The sequence below is a fragment of the Rattus norvegicus genome, chromosome 5 (assembly GCF_021556685.1).
Source record: "Rattus norvegicus strain SHRSP/BbbUtx chromosome 5, alternate assembly SHRSP_T2T, whole genome shotgun sequence".
Taxonomy (NCBI): Eukaryota; Metazoa; Chordata; class Mammalia; order Rodentia; family Muridae; genus Rattus; species Rattus norvegicus.
In genome coordinates, this window is record NC_141538.1 from 62,353,556 (window position 1) to 62,372,657 (window position 19,102).

At 46.9% G+C, this 19,102-nt stretch overlaps 1 protein-coding gene and 1 long non-coding RNA gene across 6 annotated transcripts; one reads left to right on the plus strand and one right to left on the minus strand.

The window, feature by feature from the left end:
- Window positions 1-4,370: 4,370 nt before the first annotated feature.
- Window positions 4,371-10,221, minus strand: Spata31f3 (SPATA31 subfamily F member 3). 5 transcript variants are annotated; one of them, XM_087550462.1, is made up of 6 exons: window positions 10,029-10,221; window positions 9,543-9,588; window positions 9,092-9,152; window positions 8,493-8,588; window positions 7,745-8,232; window positions 4,371-4,937 (listed from the first exon to the last, which is right to left on the minus strand). In XM_087550462.1, the coding sequence occupies exons 5-6, from the start codon at window positions 8,154-8,156 to the stop codon at window positions 4,687-4,689; spliced, it is 663 nt and encodes a 220-aa protein (XP_087406588.1). In that variant the 5' UTR covers window positions 8,157-8,232; window positions 8,493-8,588; window positions 9,092-9,152; window positions 9,543-9,588; window positions 10,029-10,221; the 3' UTR covers window positions 4,371-4,686.
- LOC148005758 (uncharacterized) lies at window positions 9,817-13,956 on the plus strand. Its single transcript, XR_015620841.1, has 2 exons — window positions 9,817-9,949; window positions 11,109-13,956. It is a non-coding gene; the product is annotated as an uncharacterized LOC148005758 (long non-coding RNA).
- The last annotated feature ends 5,146 nt before the right edge of the window (window positions 13,957-19,102 follow it).

The window sequence follows — 19,102 nt, forward strand, 5'->3', positions numbered from 1 at the left end:
GAGGGCATCAGATTCCATTACAGATGGTTGTGAACCACCATGTGGTTGCTGGGAATTGAACTCAGGACCTCCGGAAGAGCAGCCAGAGCTCTTAACCTCTGAGCCACCTCTCCAGCCCAATAGTCAGTGATCTTGACAAACAAAATAAAGTGTAATGTACAAGGGGGACTTTAGGAATTCATCAATATTGGTCCCTCAACTGTAGGAAAGAAAGGTGTGACACAAGGTAGAATAAGGAGAACTTCTAGGGGCAGGAAAGGGTTATGGGAACTTTTCAATGTTCCAATCAGTTTTTCTGAAAATCTTAAGCTGCTCTTTTGAAAACTTAAAACATAATACAATTTTTTTTACAAATTATGATCATTCATAATATTTTTCCAGGGACTCAGCTTGTTCAGGCAAAGGCAAGGTAAGATGGTGTGGTAGTTTGAATATGCTTGGCGTAAGGAATAGCCTTGCTGGAGTGGGTGTGGCCCTGTTGTAGTGGGTGTGGCCCTGTTGGAATGGGTGTGTCACTGTGTAAGTGGGCTTTAAGTCCCTCACCCTATCTTCCTGGAAGCCAGTCTTCTCCCAGCAGCCTTCAGATGAAGATGTAGAACTCTCAGCTCCTCCTGCACCATGGCTGCCTGGATGCTGCCATGCTCCCGCCTTGATGATAATTGACTGAACCTCTGAACCTGTAAGCCAGCCTCAATTAAATGTTGTCCTTATAAGACTTGACTTGGTCACGGTGTCTGCTCACAGCAGTGAAACCCTCACTAAGACAGATGGCAATAGAGAGGTAGGTTAAAGGGTGAGGCCTTGATAGGTAAGATCCTGAGGCTGTGAGACCTTAGCAGCCAGCTGTTTTACACAAAGCACGGGGAGAATTCGAGACGGTGAGTAGAATGGGGGCCCCAGAGCCAGGGATGCCCCATAAGCTGCGACTTTTGAACAAGAGCAGGGGATATCTACTCCTGCTCAGGTGTCCCAGGCGCTGGCCGGCAAAAGGCTGTCATGACAAGACCGCACAAAGCCAGGAAATGAACAGCCACACATTCACTCCAGTGACCTGCGTATCTTCTGACCTCAATTCTAGGATGGGGCAGGGCAGGTGTGAAGGCTAAGAATTTGTTGGGGATGGGAGAAGCCTGGAGAGATGGCTAGGTAGTTAAGAGCACTGACTGTTCTTCCAGAGGTCCTGAGTTCAATTCCCAGCAACTGCATGGTTTCCAACTATCTGTAATGCGGTCTGACGTCTTCCATGTGTCTGAAGATGGCAAGAGTGTACTCATAAATTTAAAAAAAAATATATTTTAAAAAAAGAAAGCATTTGTGGGGAAGACACTGGTTATCCTTCAGGTTACCCACTGCCTCTGGCCTTTACAGTCTTTCTACTTCATCTTCCACACAGACCCCTGAGCCTTGAGCGAAGGGTATTTTAATAAAGACATCCCACTTAAGGCTGAGCGCTCCAGAGTCTCTCTCTCCACATTGCCCAGCGGTGGACTCCTCGTTAATTACCGTCTACTGCCAGAACCTTCTCTGATGGGGTCTGAGTAGCACCGTTAATTTATGGATAACAATATGTGGGCAGGGTGGAACTGGAAGAAGTTGGGGGAGGGGATACCATGATCAAAATATATTCTATGAAAAAATATAAAACGAAAAAGAACTCACGCGGATCAATTGGTCCGCTTTGCCAGGAAATAGAAGCTGGATAAGAGCCTTATATCCCATCTCAACCCGGGCTGTGTGCACATGAACTCTGTCATTTTCTGCCTGAGCCCATCAGTTCCCTCATTCAGGTCTCCCTGTGATCTCCTAGCTCTGGGCTCTCTGCCTAGCTCCCACTGGGCAGAGAGGATGCCTGTGAGACCACCTCCTTGATCTTTGGGGTACTTCAGGAAAACACCTGGGACAGTGTTAGTTCAGCTCGCCTGGGCCTTGTGTTTCTCTGCTTTGAGGATCAACTAAGGGCTGGTCTTCCTTCCTTTAGGCACAGAATTGCCTAAAGGGGAGGGGAGGTGAGGGATGACACACACATCCATACTTTTCTCCCACCCGGGGTTTCTGTATCCTGCTAGCAGAACAAACACATTGTGCTTAACCACAGGGTCCTATGAGAGGAAGCAACTCCCATCACCACTTCCTCTTGACTCGATGGGATGGTGACAGATCCAGGGTTTCCTTATGAACCAGAGGTCCCCACACCCCCCAACCCCTCTGTCCCCCCTATCCTTGCCTCGTACCACATCACAAGGAAACCCAGTGCTTCCTGCCCTTGCTTCAGCTCTCCTCCGAGGTAGGCTTGCAGGATGCAGCAGACACGCTGCCTTCTGAGGAATCCTGGGTGGCCAACAGGAATCCATCCCATGTGATCAAGAGTGACCCCTCTCCTTCCTCCTTCCCAATTTCCCACCCCTGGTTCACTTCCACATCCTCGCCGATCAACGGCTGAGTGGACAGATATCTTGTTTCTCTGTCTCCACTCCCAGCTCTTCTCCAACTCCACAGATTCAGAGCTCCCTCTGAAACCTCTCTTGCCGCCCCCGGTTTCAGGAGTCCCTACCTGCATCACACCTGTAGTCTGCAGCTCCACCTGTTCGACCCAGTCAGGGTCTCATTACCTCCAACGCTTTAAAGATAGAAACTCGCAACCTCCAGAAACCATCACATCTGACTTTTCAGCCTCCGTTCCCCGACCGCCCTCTTCCTCTTAAAGCCAAAGCCCTTTCCTTAAAGCACTTGGTCTTTGCCCACACTCTCTTGTGTGTATGAAGGAAGCTTCCCTTTCCTGACCCCCTCCCAAGTGCACTTTCCAGCCAATCGAAGTGTTAGCCGTTCAGGGTGGGTGCTCGTTCTCTCTCCTCCTACGAGCTCTCACTTCTCAGTTTGTCTTTCTTGATCAGGTTTGCCATCAGCTGCCAGTGAACTGTTTTCTGTCTTTAAAACCAATCAAAAGACACCTACCACCCTTGGAGGGCAGTGAATCCCTACCCTGGTACGCAATCAACAGCTTTCTTCAAACAAAACAAAAGGCCTAACTGTACTTTTATGAAACAAAAGGTTAACAAACAGGTCAATGACATTAGTTTTTCAAGACAGTTTCTCTGTGTAGCCCTGTCTGTCCTGGAACTCACTCTTACAGACCAGGCTGGCCTCGAACTCAGACATCTCCCTGCCTCTGCCTCCTGAGTGCTGTGATTAAAGATGCGTACCACCTCTGCCTAGCTTTGCAAGTCTTACCTGTTCCTTGACTATTCTTTTCAAGATCATGAAGGCTCTTTCTCATGCTCAATCTGATGGTCAGCACCAAGTCATCTCATCTGACAGATTGGCTGCTCTTCAGCCGGTTGATAATTTTTCCTCTTGACCTGTTTTCCTCCCCAGCCTTCCGGGTGCTACACTCTCCTGCCTTCCATCTACCACACGGTTAATCCACCCAGTGCTTCCTGCCCTTGCTTCAGCGTCCTCGTGCTCTGTGCTCACTGGATTCTTCAATGATTTTTGTCTTCTCTCTTCACTTCCTTTCTTTTCTTCCCTTCCTCCCTTCCTTCTTTTCTTCCCTTCTAACTCCCAAAATATGTTGTTATGGAGTTTCTGATGATGTACATGAGGTGTTAGTTTGGGCGGAGCCAGCAGAATATGTTGTAAAGCCCACACAGCTCTGCTTTTGAGACGCTCCACCTTGTGTGAGGCTTGACCAGGGACCACAAAGTCCACTTGAGCAAACATCCTATGGCAACCTCCCCTTAGCAACAGCCAATCAGGCTACAACAGCAGTGTCAAGGTACATGTAGATTACCCGCAGAAAATAGATAACCTAGCCATCCTGTTTGCCAGGTGGGTTAGCCCCTGTGTTCGGTTCCTGCAGATTACGCCAGAAATGCAGTTTTTAACTTGAAGATCTATATGGAAATCCCCCCTCAAGCTTGCTATAACCACAATAAATACTCCATACCCCTAGACTCTCACTTCTGACCTGCTGTGACAGTGAGAGTCCCTGCTCACAGAACTCGTAATAAAGACCTTTGTATGTTTGCATTGGAATTGGTTCCTCGGTGGACTTTGGGTTCCCTGAGACTTAGGCTTAACCGGGTAAACTGTGAGAGGGAGAGATAACATGGAGGCAGAGTGACCATTTTTAAAGGAAAAGGTAGGTAGCTCATTTCTTCATGGGAAGTCAAGTTTCGTCTCTACCTTCAGTGTCCTTTAAACAAGGGGCCTTCCTTCTCCACACAGTCCTTTTACCCATGGGCTATGTATCTATGATCTATATGCTGACCCATCAAAGTGAAAGGCAGAGTTAAGCACCCATACCACACAGAGAACTTTCCTACTTCATCACATATGGCAATGAGAACAGAAAGAAGGTCCGGGTAGCTCTCTGCTTTATAAGTATAGAGTATATTTGGAGAATATCATGGCACACTGGCTTGGGAGTAGACAGGATGACGGGTGACAGCCTTTGTTCGGGAGGATGCAGAACTTTGGGAGCCTAAGAATTCTTTTTGCTTGAAATGCTTATCCTCCTTGTGTAAACCAGAACCTTCTGAGAGGAAAGCTGACATCGATTTCCCAGCTGGTTGACACACATTGTAGACAGTTTCAAAGCAGTTGTGGGAGTAGCCATGGGGCCCAGGGTTGCTTGGGCGGAGGGGGCGTTGGCTGGAGCTCTGCAGGCACTGTAGGAGTCGAGGAAAGTCAAATGTTCCTCTTCGCACGGAGAGGCTTGGCTTTGAGATCACATTCGGGCTTCTTCTTCTTCTCGGCTCCCTCTGCTTGGTCTCTGACAGGACTGTGAGTCTTCTCAGGCTCTACAGTCATGGGTTTGGCCCCTGTGTCATACTTAGAGAAGACAAGGGATTCCTCCTGCCTGTTGCATTTCACTTCAGGGTTAACCCAGTGAGAAAAGAATGTCATCTTGTTTTCCGTTTCAACTTCTGTGGGCGCTGCTGCAAAGGTGGAACTCTAGTGAGTACAGCCTCCCCATCAGACCCTTCAACGCTTAGCCCTACCTAGTTTTACCCTCTACAGCGTGGCCTGGAAGAATTGCAGATAATTTTATTTGATCACTCGGCCCCAAGGAATCCTTAAGGACGCTCTGGGAACCAGTGAAGAGACTGGTGAGTGCTGTCAGGAAACTGAAAGCCCTATGCAGGATAGAGATGGCGGCTCTGCTGAGGGAGATCTCATCCCTACTCCCCAAAGGCAACTCATCTGCATAAAATAAAATTCTACCTGAGGAAGAGCCTGAAGAGCTGATGGGAGGGGCAAGCGGCTGGGGTTCTGCTTAGAAACCTCCTTGCTGGCACACAGACCTCAGCATCTGCGCTCTTGGCTGGTTTGAATTCCACTAGGTCCTCTGTCATCCCTGCTTAGGTAAGGACTGGGTTTCACCCCGGTCTAAGGAGTCTGGGGGTTCTAGTATTGGATTATTCCCCTTCACCCCCAGGTACGAACTAAGAACCTGGGCCTCTCAATTGTGTCTGGACTGGACTGGGAGAGGTCAGAAGCTCCATGGGAGAGTCTTAGGACACTGTGCTCAGTCTAGGACTCCCTTGGCTCTACTCTACTGTCTTTAGTTCAGCCGAAAACTCCTCTTCCAAGATCAGTCTAGATCTAAGGGACATGGGGATCCTGGTGGGATAAGAGACCCAGGCCAACACTTTCCTTTGTTTGTTCAGATTCCCAAACACCTGCTGTGTGGAGACAGTCTTTGACCAAAACGTTCTCCCTGTCTCAGTGAGATTTCTTCAAATGTATTTCTAGGAATTCTTTTGCAGGTTGAAATTTTGTTTGGAAAGGTAAGTGATTTGAGTGATTTCGGAATGCCAGGAACACATCCTCAGGAGGTATTTCAGCCTGGAGTAGTCCCTCCATAAGCTGTACTAGCACTTGGAACACATGGCCAGGCCTTAATATGCCACTATTAAGACTGAATCAAAGGGCTGGAGAGATGGTTCAGCGGTTTAGAGCACTGACTGCTCTTCCAGAAGATCTGAGTTCAATTCCCAGCAACCACATGTTGGCTCACAATCATCTGCAATGTGATCTGATGCCCTCTTCTGATGTGTGTCTGAAGACAGCTACAGTGGAGATATATAAGTCTCTGGACTCAGTCCCCATCTCTGTGTTGTGTATTGGCTAGGATTGCCTATGTAATAGTTCAGAGAGATCCACAAAACAGCAGGCAGCCATGGTAGAAAAGAGATCTTGTTCCCAGTGTCTCAGTGGCTCCCTGAAACAAGGCCTAGGCAGCTTAGGGTCATTGCTACCAACAACTGGCCACTCCGTTGCTGCTGGTCAAGGCCTGTCAGCATCGAGCAAGGCTGATCTAAGCAGAAGGCTGGTTACTGTCTATGTGTCTCAGACTTGTTTTCCAGGAAAGACAAGTTGCTGTCAAGAGTTCCTGGAACACTGTAGACAGTGATTTTATCTCAGAAATCTCAGATGGTGGCAGGGATGGTGCCCCAGCAGATCTCCCTACATGTAATCTGTCAGCCCCTCAATGTCGTGGTCTAATCAATCAACTGTGGGCTCGCCGCAGTAGATCAGTATAGGTCATCAACCTTTCAAGGTCTACCAGGGCTCAGGCTGAGAAAAACTCTCTAAAGATCAGGGTTGTGCTGCTCCAGGACAGGGTCCTCTGCTCAGCAGGGGACAGGAGCAGCTGGATCTTTAGGGAACAGTTCCAGCAATACTAAATCAACCTGTCATTTCAACTGCCCTTGGAAGTAGAACCCAGCACACTGCAGGGCAAGGCTGCTACCCTCGTGAGGACTGGAATGGCTTCTACTCAGGAAGATCCCTGGATCTGGTGAGGCAGGAACACAGCTCAGTGATACTTTGTGGTTCTCTGCACCTACAGAGCTCTCCAGATGAGCGGCAAACCTCACCGAGGCCACCGTTCACAGGCACCAAGACCTCACACTTGGCCTTAATTGGGACATTAATCTGGGTTTGTCCATGGAAACGCCCAAGTTCAAGAATATGGGGAAGAGGGGTTGGGGATTTAGCTCAGTGGTAGAGCGCTTGCCTAGCAAACGCAAGGCCCTGGGTTCGGTCCCCAGCTCTGAAAAAAAGAAAAAAAAAGAATATGGGGTAGAAGCTAGTACTAAGTGGAGTGTGGGAAATTTTGGGCAATGCAGAGATTAAGGAGTTAGTGACTAAGAAAGTCCCATATTCTCCCCCTGCCCCCTTGTGGAAAGATCTCTAAAGGCAGACTCAAAATCCACTGTGCAGAAGATAAACTACAGAAAGAGAACTAGAGATGGCTCTCTCTTTCTCTCTCTCTCTCTCTCTCTCTCTCTCTCTCTCTCTCTCTCACACACACACACACACACACACACACACACACACACACACACTCCTTTAAGGCCACTAAAATGAAAGCTAAAAGTTGGAGAGAGTAGAATGGGTCTGTGGTCTACTTTGGAGTGGCCTTCTGTGAATGCTAGAGTCATGGGGATGACAGCCCATCCTTTCCAGAGTTGTTGGTTGTTTCTGGGCTTTGAAAATCTTGTAAATGGTGAAGTGCTGCACTACAAGATGTCCCCAGAGCCACTCCTTCAGAGATCAAGGAGAAGTACATTGTGAGCACACATACATTTATAACCTCCTGTACTCAAGGGCACCTTGGGGTCTTTTGGACATAGGGACAACAGATACTGAGAATATGAGGGCATGGGGTGTTGGCTTAGGTTCAGGAAGCTCTGGGTGCTGGGAATAGGAAGGAGTCTAGCACTCAAAGGCTGCTGACCTTGGTTCTTCAAGGCAAGTTTCTTGGTTTTCTTCCTCTTCTTTTGTTGGTTTGCAGGAACCCCAGGTTCGTCTGTACTTGAAGATGACAGACCTTTTGCATCCTGGGTCATTTTTGACCCTTGAGGGTCCAGCTGTTGCTGAGGAGCAGAATGGTAACACTGGAGGACAGCGTCACCAATGGACGGAGTGGCTGACCGAGTAGATTGCTGGTCTGTTTCTTGTGACTGTGGGAACCTGGATGATAATGAAACGTCTCTGGTGTCTTGGTAAGTGAGCTCTGAACTCCGGTCAGCCAACGATTTTGATGGAGACAATGCCTCCAGGCAAGAAAAGCTACGGGAGGGCCTCAGTAGACTAGAAGAGGTCTTTTTGTTCTCAACCCCCAGCAACTGCTGGATTTCCAGAGTCATGGCATTGCAGATCGAGCAAGAGGGATCTGGGCACAGGAGCCGCCGCACACTTCCTTCTTGAGGGAGCCAGCCCTGGCTAGGAAGGGAAACGACAACTGTTAATGATAGCATGAAGACTGCTTTTCTTCTCTCGCCCTACAAGTCCTGGGCCTATACCTTCTGAAGTCTGCTGCTCTGATTTTCTTGAGTTGAGTGGGTTGAGTGGGTTGGATTAAGAGTCTGGGGAGAGGTCTCAAACAAGCTATCGGAGGAGGGTATAGCCCTCGTAGAGAACTGGGAACTTCGGTCAGTTTTCTGACAACCTTATTGAGAAGCAGATAGGCGTCAGGTAATTACCTGATGGGGAACCACCAAGGACACCACCGCCGAAGGCCTGAATCAGTTTTATTTGGGGGTTAGGAAACCTGGTGCCTGGTAAACGGTATATCCAAACTGTGAAAAAGGAGGTCCTCGTTTTAAGAACTGTGGGTGTCCCCGCTGCTGTCCCCAACATCGCTCATGAATCAATTCTACTCTATAAAAATCCTAGGCGGGGGGAAATAAGATGGCTGACGGAGTATCCTGAGAACTGGCCTAGGGAAGAGAAACTTAAGGAGATGACACAGAGCAGCTGGATTCAGCCAGACCCAGAGTTCTACCCTTGAAAGGAGGAAGCTGGAAAGAGATACAATAGTAATGGCTTTTTTATGCCAAACCTATTCTCTTCTCTGGACCAACACAAGCAATGCCATTAACAATTAACCCTGAATTGCAGACCTACGAGGACCCAGAGTAAAATGGACGTACGAACCCCCTCTGCTCTGGCAAGCTTGTCGGTTCAGACTGACAGACTCCATGGTCTCTCTAGTGGGCACCCCCACCCTCATCACTTGCCCAGGTCAGGCAATCACCACATCCAAACTAGGAGCTGGGAGACTACAGAGAGCAGGGGTCACCTTTTCATGGTATCGAGCAGCTTCTGCAGTTTCTCAGCTTCCTCCTTAGATGTTCTCTTAGCTAAAGAAGGAGGACACAGCGTTAGGCCAAAGGGAAGGGGCAACCTATAAGGGGCTGAAAGATGTTGAAGGACAGGTGACTTGGCAACCCCGAGAGCACACGCTCTGAGTACAACTTAACCAATTGCTTGCTGTCCTGTACCTATTTCCGTGTGATCTTCAACACCCTGCCAGTGCCCGATTTGTGGAAAAAATGGAGGTGACATGAGGTCAGATAGAAGACAGAATAGTCCCGGTCTCTTCCCCACCCATTAAGTCTACATTAGTTCTGTTTATTTTACCGTCTTCAAGGCTTGGAAATGCCTGGCTTCCGGGGCCAGTCATCACAGAGGGTGAAGATCTGTGGAGCCCTCACCCACAGGAGTAGGGAGCCAAAGGAATGGGGATTTACCTCTTGTCGCTCTATCGCTAGGAGTTTGTTTGATTCTTCGGAAACACTTGAAAGACAAAAAGCATTACAATATGAAGTAGAGACGTCAATTTTTTTCTCCTGTCGAGAGTGATAGAAAATTCCGAAGTCTCCCCCAGTCACGGTCTGCAGTCCAGCTCTATAATCTCTTCATCCCCCACCCCATGTCATCACCCGACCTCATGTTCCCCTCTTATTTCTGACTCGCTTTGAGGCTCTTCCACACTCTATACCCTCCACCCCGTTTCATGGACAGGTTCTGTGGTGGACTCGGGAGACAGGGAGAATCGATGACTAATACTAGCGACCAAAGGACTTCGGCTATCACCGGACATCGATGTCCACCAACCAAGATGAAGACATCCTTATTAAAAAAGAAAAACCAAGAGGTAAGGTAACCAAAAGATGTGTGTATGGGGGGGGGGTCTCTAAACAACACGTTCAGGCCTGATCGTAGCATTTTCCTACCTTGGCACAGCTCTTGGTAGGTCCCATCCTTAACCCTCGGTGGCTCCTTTTGACTTGCCAAATTATCAGTGCAATAATGAAGATGGATCCATACGTATAAACCGAGTACCCCACATCCCACAGAATAAATGGTGGGATCAACATCATTCAACTTCCCTAGTCATCCCTCTCCTAGGCTTCCGGATGTTAGAATGCAATGCCTCTGAATTCTAGAGTTTGGCTCTCCTCCTCACAGAAGAGATACCCAGGTCACCAAACTACATCACAAAGAGTTCTTGGCCCACCAAGCAGGAGTAGAATTTCCCTATCTTGGATAAACTCTTGTGGCGATTCAGTGTTCAGAAGAGGGTGTCTGGTTGTCTACACGGGCGGCAGGGCCTGTGATAAGAGCTGCCGTGGTCACGGATGGCACAGTCCCTTCATGTTTTCCTACTCCCTGTACATAGAGCTTCCTACAGCAGCTCTGCTCTCTGTGGATTCCAGTCTGGCGACTGTCTGCAGACAGCCGTGTCTTTATGAACACTACGTGCTCCTTAAACAAGATGAAGGCTGGGAAGAATACGATCAACTAAGTTGTCTGTCCTGGGGAGAGAGCTAAAATCCATAGAACAGGGTTGGGCAAGCATTACATTGTTAAATCTTAAAAGCATAATTTTAATGTGTCAGGCAATGACGGATAGCCAGGCAATGATTGAAAGGTTGGGGGTTGTTTAAAATAGATATAGGTTAGAGGAAAAAAGAGAGAAAAAAAAGTTCTGGCTATTTATTTGTTTTATTTGTTTTCATTCATTCATTCATTCATTCATTTTTGAGACAGGATTTTTCTGTGTATCCCTGGCTGTCCTGGAACTCACTCTGTAGACCAGGCTGGCCTTGAACGCAGAGATCTGCCTGCCTCTGCTTTCGAGTGCTGGGATCAAAGGTGTGTGTCACTGCTCAGTTACTGTCCTTTTAAATATTTCTGAGAGTTGGAGGACGTACCTAGGCCATGTAGTCTATCTTGAGGTGGGTGGGAAGTTGTTAAACGCAGCACCTTCCTCAGGAGCATACAGATGAGACTAACCTGAAAGTCCCATCCAGGGCTCTATTCTTGACAATTGCCGCTGCAGATCTCGTGGTACCTGGCCTACTCCTCGAGACTATTGACAAGACTTTCCATCCGGGGCTACAAACCTGTGAGTCTTTGCTCGAAACTACCAGGATTGCAATATTTGACTGAAAACGTGTTTTATGAAAATCTTAATGCCCTTAGACATTCCAAGATTTCCTCCATTTAACCTCAATACCTACCCTGATTCACACATGGATGTCAACTTCATGGCCCTGGTAATGGACGGTATGTCTCCAGCAATTTCCGTGAGAAGTTCTTGTTCGGATTAAGAGTGGTCTTGGTTCAAAGTCTCTGAAAAGGCCATTTGGTCCTTCCTTCAGCATCCAGCCTTCCATGAAACAGACATGGAATTTACCGTGTGCTTACCCTGAGTTAGACAGTGTAGGGAGGTAGGACTGATTTGCCTGCTTGTCCACAGGACGCTTAAAAAGTCTAGTTGCAAAGGCAAGATTAACTCATCTGAAGCAAGAGCCACCTTTCCTGGGACTGGGAAAGTGTGGAACGGTGTTTTAACCTGGACACTTTCTGTTCTGGAAGTGTACAGTGGTGACGACCAAACTTTGGGTGTCCTTTACGCTTCTGAACTTTGCACTTAGAAACAATTAAGAGGTGGCCACGGAACTCGGCGGGAGAGCCTTTGCCAGCAGATGTAAGGAGTTGACTTGATCCACAGCACCAAAAAAAATGTAATAAGTACATGGATGCCAAGAAAAGTTATTAAAATGGTGAGTTTATTTTATACTAAGTATATTGTAGCAGAAAATTAAGTTGTGGTTATGAGGACTCTTTTTTTTTTTATTTTTAACCACTTACTTACAAGGAAGAATATTCCGGAAATTATTTGATAGAGGAATCAATGAATGTTTTTCTTAAATAGCTCTCACCAATTTTTAGATTAAAGACGATTTAGGAAAAGTCACAGTTGAACATGAAAGGGACTCGAGCCATTTCCACATCTCTTGTGAATTTGTAAACATCAAAACGCAGGAATGAGAGTATTTGCTCACAGAAAAGAGAACTAAAGGATGGATTAGCAAGCGTCAAGAGAAAAGCAGTGTCAGGTTTGAATCTGGAATATTTTCACAGGTTCATGTTTTGGTTCTGGAGACCTCAGGAGGGCTCACCAGGGCAGGCCTGTGCAGGTTATAGATACGGGTCAGTCTCTTTCTATACTTCCTGGCCCACCACACGGGAGCAGCCACTGCCTCGTGTTCCCACTACCCCAGACCGACCCACTCTGCTGTGCTTCCCTACTATAGAAACTAAAACCGTAAGCAAGCCAAGATAAATCCCGCCCTCCTATTCGTCAGATGTTGGTCCCGGTGAGGCAAAAGCAACTCAGGTAATCGGCGACCATCAGTGCTTCAGAAGCAGGCCCAGGTCCTACACAGCAGCCCATGTCTCTTACTGTTGACGAACCTCAATCCGAAACTCAAAGTGTTCCAAAATCTGAATTTAAGAAAAAAAATCTAGCATGATACCACACGTGGGAAATTACATACCTAATCTCTCAAGACAGGTCATAGCCAGAGCACCGGCATATTAAACAATCAAGTCTACATCTATAAGGTGCTGACGAAACCTAAGTGAACTTCAGGGTAGACCTGTGCATATGCAAATTCACTTAGAAACCTTCCGTTAGTAGTCTGCATAACTTTTTACTTGAGTCAGGGTCTCAATATGTCACCCAAGCCAGCCTTGAACTCATGGGCTCCCACTTCCTGCTCAATGCTAGGACTGCCGACATGCTACGCCAGTGCATCCTATGGTATTTTATCACGTTCAGTTGACAGGCTCTGGCTTCAGAGGCTTTCTGCTGCCCTCTAGGCTTCTGTGGCTTTGTTTTACTGACTTCTACCCAGGCAAAAATTAATGAACTCTGCAAACCTTGCACCTGCTCCTGCTGGTGCACCATTTGCTACACAGAGACCCACAGCCGCTGTGACCTCTCCATGCTCTAGGAACCCTCGGCTGCACATTTCTCTGCACTGGCTTCTCAGGAGCTGCTCCTCTGTCTCAGGGCTGAGGAGTTGGAACCCTGTGCTAGGGCGAAATGTTTCCAGACCACCCTATAGTGTGGGTTTATTTGCTGGTTTGGCACTCATGGGCAGAAGATGCCGGTGTGGAGAGCACAGTGGGCTCAGAGTTCCTAACAAAGGCGTCGTTCATACAGGGGACGAGGCATAGTAAAGGACCCTTGCACATTTGTTGCTAGGAAACTTGCTTGAGGCAGACCCTGCTCCCATTGTCATGCTCCAGTGCCACAATTACTGTCATCAGATTTCTCCACAAAACTGCTCATGGCTATCAGCTCATAGGTGCTGGGGGTCACACAGCCTTCTTAAAAAAAAAAAAAAATCTGGACAGACACTCCATGGTTGCCAGTGTTGTCTCTCCACAAAAGCCTTTGGAAGGATTTTTGCTACATCTAACACTCATAGATCCTTAGTGTCACTTGAGGTGTTCTAAGGTTCTGGGGACAGAGATTCACGACCACTTTCACACATGAGCATTCTTGTTACTATATCGCGCACAGGCCAGCACCCACAACACTCTGGAATCATTAGGCTCCTTAAAATGAAAGTACCTCCACTGGACTCTAGAGGGCAGCAAAAGCCCACCTAATATTCAGTGCAGCCGCACTGAAGACCCTTTCCAAGGTCGTCATCTCCAATGGTTCCCAATCCTCACATCATATCTCAGGAAGGCTGTAAAAATGTTTTTATTCAGACCTTAGACCAGACTTAATAAGTCAGAATCTCTAAGGGCAGGATCCAGCAACTTATTATTCAAGCAAATATTAAAATTAAAATCTTATGCAATAGAGTACTGCATTATTTATACATCAACTGATCTCCGAAAGGAGGGAGTGAAATTATGTCCTTATCTTTGTTTGTTTTGAGACAACCCCTGGCTTCTCTGGGGCTCACATTACAGACCAACCTGGCCTCACACTCAGGTGTCTACCTGCTTCTGCCTCCCCGGTGCTGGGATTAGAGGTGTGCACCAGCACACCCAGTTATGGCCTTGTCTTTGCACTCGATCTGTGATCTCGGTCAGGGACATGGACTTGTTTGTGACATCCTAGGAGACCCAAGAGAGTTGGTTAAGAAACGTCAATATGATTCACACCGGGTCAAAGATCACAGCTCGGGCCTGAGTCCTTCACAGTTGAAGAAGTTGTAGGAAAACTTGGGGGGAAGAGAGAGCAACCTACCAATACTAAAAATGAATGAGGTGACCAATCCCAAATTCCAAAGACGCTCAAAGGGTAATGCAACTGTAATATGAGCATTTCAGTGTCGGTAAGTTGACAGTGTAGATGAAATGGATTATTAGAAGATAATCGAGAAGGGACCGTCTGAGGAAGACGTGCTGCTCTCAAGGCAATCATGGAAGCTGTCCCTCCCTCGTCTGCTCCTTGCCCACTGAGGACCAGTGTCTGTTGCCGCTGCCCTCCTGATTCCCACCATGTGAGGACACAGCACGAAGATTCGCATTAGAGTCTTATGTTTCCAGCTCAGACCTCCCAGTTTACAACGGAGAGAACACATTCCCATTCTTTGTCACTTCTGCTGTTTGACATTCTGTTACAGCAGCACAAAAATGGGTTACGGGGTGAACAATTTGTTTTTCAAATAGAGGATTTAGCGGAAACAGACAACCTGCATAGCTCTCTACCTTCCTGCAGAAATCACTTTTTTTTTTTTTTTTACCTAAAATCTTACCGCAAAAGATTGTTGCTGCTGCAAAGAAAATTCCAGGCAGATATTTGCTCACTGTTGGAGCCTATAAAATATTTAAGGGTGAAATAATATCAGTTCTACACAAATTCTTTCAAAGCCACACATATACACACAAATCTAAATCTGGACTCCATATATGAGAAAAACACAGCATTTATCTTTCTGAGTCTGACTTACTTCTTTTAACATGATTTCTACTTCCATTTCATTGGAATTTTATTTTATTTACGGGTGAAAATGTAACATATGTTCTTTAACCATTTATCTGTTGCTGGACACTACATTAGGTCCATTTCCAGCTATGGATGTGGAAACATCTCTGTCATAGGTCTCAGAATCTTTGGGTGTATTCCTGGGGTGGGTTCCCAGGATCATACGGTAGACCTAATATTAGCTTTTTAACAATGGTTTTCAGTATTGTCCCAGAGATTCTGACCAGTTCAACCAGACAGAAAACAAACAGAAGGGAAGTGTCTGAAAGGAGGAAGCAAAATTGCCTTATTTTGCAAATCCTGTGCACTGTGCATCCTGTGCATTTTCTTTTGTTTGTTTTTTTAATTTCCAGAATCAGTAGGTTATGAGCTTAAGAAAACTGAAGGATACAAGATCACTGTACAAAATTCAACTGGATATTTACTACTTAAAATAATCAGAAATTTAAAAACCAAAAACAGGGTTGGGGATTTAGCTCAGTGGTAGAGCACTTGCCTAGCAAGCGCAAGGCCTTGGGTTTGGTCCCCAGCTCCGAAAAAAAGAAGAAAAAAAAACAACACTAAAAACAAACAAACAAAAAAAAAATAGTTGCTCTATGTAGCCCTGGCTGCCTTAAAACTCACTCTGTAGACCAGGCTGGATGGCCTCGAACTCACAGAGATCCACATCCCTTTGCCTCCTGAGTGCTGGGATTAAGAGATGGATTTCTGCCATTCTTTTTGGCAGAAATCAGAGGAAAAACGTAAATGTTACTTACATTTGTCCAAAATTACGATAGAGTTAAATCTAACAAAAAAAAATGTACAAGACTTTCACAGTGAAAGTTACAGAATACCGCTGGAAGAGGTTAAAGAGTAAACACACACCATCGATAGGTCACGAAACCTAACATTGTTCCTCAAATTATCTGGAGACTTAGAGAAACCCACGAGAAAATCCCAGCAGTCCCTTTGCATGATTGATCAAAATTCAGGGGAGTACCAAGACCCTAGAAAAAAGACTAAAGCTTGAGTCTGGTTTCAAAACTAAAGTGCAGATGGAAACTCTGTGGTACCCACATGAAGACTGACCACAGGCCTATGGAGCTGAGACCAAATGGCCCAGCTCTCCCTAGATCGCAGACAGGTTATCCATCGCTAGACACCGTTAAACACTGTTGCGATTGCTCGTTTTATAGAGAGATTTCCTTGGCATTCTAAGCACCCTATAATATTTTCCCTGAATACGTGAAGCTGCCGGGAGAGGGCCATTCTGGCTTTGAAATGACAGCAGATAGAACTCCCCCCTTGCTTGGCAGCCTGGAGTAGGGAACCATCAGTAAGCAGCCATTCTCAGGAGAGCAGACAGCTGCCCCACTGTTCTGGGCACTTTATCCGGCTGCAGAGACCACTGTGGCAGAAGCTGCAAGTCCTAATAAGAAGGCCCTGCTTCAGTCACAACTGTTGTAGGGCTCTCGCACTGGGCCTTGAGTGCAGCACTCTGAACAAGACAAGGCTTGATGACTGGAACTAGACCCTCAAAACGGGAGGAAAAGGACTTCCTCCGTAACTCAGCAGGAAGCCAGTGATGAGTTTGTATTGTGTAGCAATACAAAAGACTCAACCTCTTTTTTTTTTTTTTTTTTTTTTTTGGTTCTTTTTTTCGGAGCTGGGGACCGAACCCAGGGCCTTGCGCTTCCTAGGCAAGCGCTCTAACCACTGAGCTAAATCCCCAACCCTGAGACTCAACCTCTTAAGGCAGACAATGTTTCCAGGGAAGTGGAATAATAGACTTTCTAAGGGGAGGTGAAAAACTGCAGCAAAACTTAAGACAAGAAATGAGCGACTCGAAACAGCTTCGGGGAGTTCTTGAAACTGACCAGATTCACTAGGACAGTCTTCTCCAAGAGTGGATAAGCAGTAAGGACCTCTGGGACTCACTCTCAGACGAGCCCACCTACCAGAAGAAGCAGAGAGAGGCTGAGCTGCCTGGAAGATGCTCAGGCCAAATGAGTCACTTGGAAAGGACACTGTCCAGTCTGCCAGGGTGCCTGAAGGCTGTGCAGGGTGCTCCAGGTTTCTAGCTTTTGTGAGCGTCACCCATGCTGGGGTGGGCTTTGGTGATGCATCTGGGAGACATTTATACTCTGGTAAGTAACCATTCACCCATATTCCTGTAAGTAACCCCAACAAAACTCATTGGTTTCCCAAGCTGGACTTTGGTGTCCTTAGTTTTGTCTGTCATAGGCTCCCTATCTGGGATGATGTACATGGATGGGAGTACATGGTGGGTGTGTGTGTGTGTGTGTGTGTGTGTGTGTGTGTGTGTGTGTGTGTTTCATCAGAATAGCCTGTCACACACAGTGTGGTGAAGGTCTTTTAATTCATTCCTATGCAGTGTTGAGGTCTGAGAGTCGTTCCACAAACCACACGAACGCCAATCTCAATCAGACAGGGATGGTTTATTGAACGCACACCCTGATACTGATGGATCAGGACTGTAGCTCAGAATTTGGGACTGAACCCCGGTAACAAACATCTTTTTTCAGTCAGCTTATAAAGGAAAACACCACAACGCCAACAATGAGCTCATACACAGGGGCAGGAAGTGCTGTCCGGTGATTGGCTCTGACTGAAGACATTTTTAGGTCAACAGTTCATATTGACCTTTAATCTGATGGGTCCTACATAAAGCTTTGTCGAATTCCTTAAGCACCTCAGGGACTGGTGAGATGGCTCGGCGGTTAAGAGCACTGACTGCTCTTCCTGAGGTCCTGAGTTCAATTCCCAGCAACCACATGGTGGCTCACAACCATCTGTAATGAGATCTGATGCCCTTTTCTGGTGTGTCTGAAGACAAAAGTTACAGTGTACTTATAAATAAATAAATAAATCTTTTAAAAAGATTAACATACATCGGGACATTCAGAACATTACAGAGCATGTGGTCAACCTGTCCTTGCTTTGAGCCAAGTCACTTCTGTGTCAATGACTGGCAGGCATGTTACAGCGACAATATGTAATAGCTAGCAGGTATGGAACAAAATGGCTACAGCTATGCCTGGGGGATAGGGTCAGACCACAATGTGCAGGGCCTGTATGGTAGAACAGAATCTGCTGTGATCCGTGCAAATGCAATCCTTTGTTTACTGGTCACAACCATACCTAGTTCATTCACTCGGCTTGTGGGCACTAACTTGCGCTACCCAGGGCGTTGCAACATTAGGTCCAAGCAAAGGATTCTTCACAGAGTCTTTCTTGCCTATTTCAATCTTCATCATGGGTAGAGATGGCTGAATTGGTCACGTGGAGATGGTGGCAGCACTCCCAGTGTGTAAGGAGTGTGGAGACTGGAAAACAAAATAGCAATGTCGAGACTAACATGTAAGGAGCCAGTGGAAGGCCAGAGGCTCTTCCGCACGTGGGTTCCACACAACACACGGAGCACACTCAAGAAGCGCTTGTAGTATACCTCTGGGAGAGACAGGCAGATGTGCAGATGGCACAGAAAGAGTCGTGCAATTCCTAGCCCAGCCCTTTCGGAGAGCATCTCATTCCTCGGCTCGACTCCTGTTCTTGTGTGTTCTTCCCCTTTCTCAATCAGCTGCCTCTGTTTCTGTATAAACCGCCCAAGTTCTAAGGAGTACAGCAGCAGCCATTCTAAGTGCTGGAACTCGAGATCCCTGATGCTAAGCGCAGCTGAGAGCCGCAGCAGTGCTGGCTGCTGTCACTTCATCTGAGCTAAGAGGATTAAGTGTGCCAAGTGCCAAGCCACGGGCAATCAAAGCCCACAGATAGGTCTGAGTACCAATGTCTGTAAGTCTTCGGCCTCTAGAGCCTGGGTCTGTAATCCCCTAGTTTCCAGGGATTGATACGTAAGTCTGAGTTTATGGGCTTGCTGTACACTGCTTTTCAGGTGAGCGCCTTGAATCCCTGACCTCTTCCAGACTTCGAACATGAAGGGGTGTTGGTTTTTGTCAAAGGCTTTTTCAGCATCTAGTGAGATGACCCTGTGATTTTTTTTTC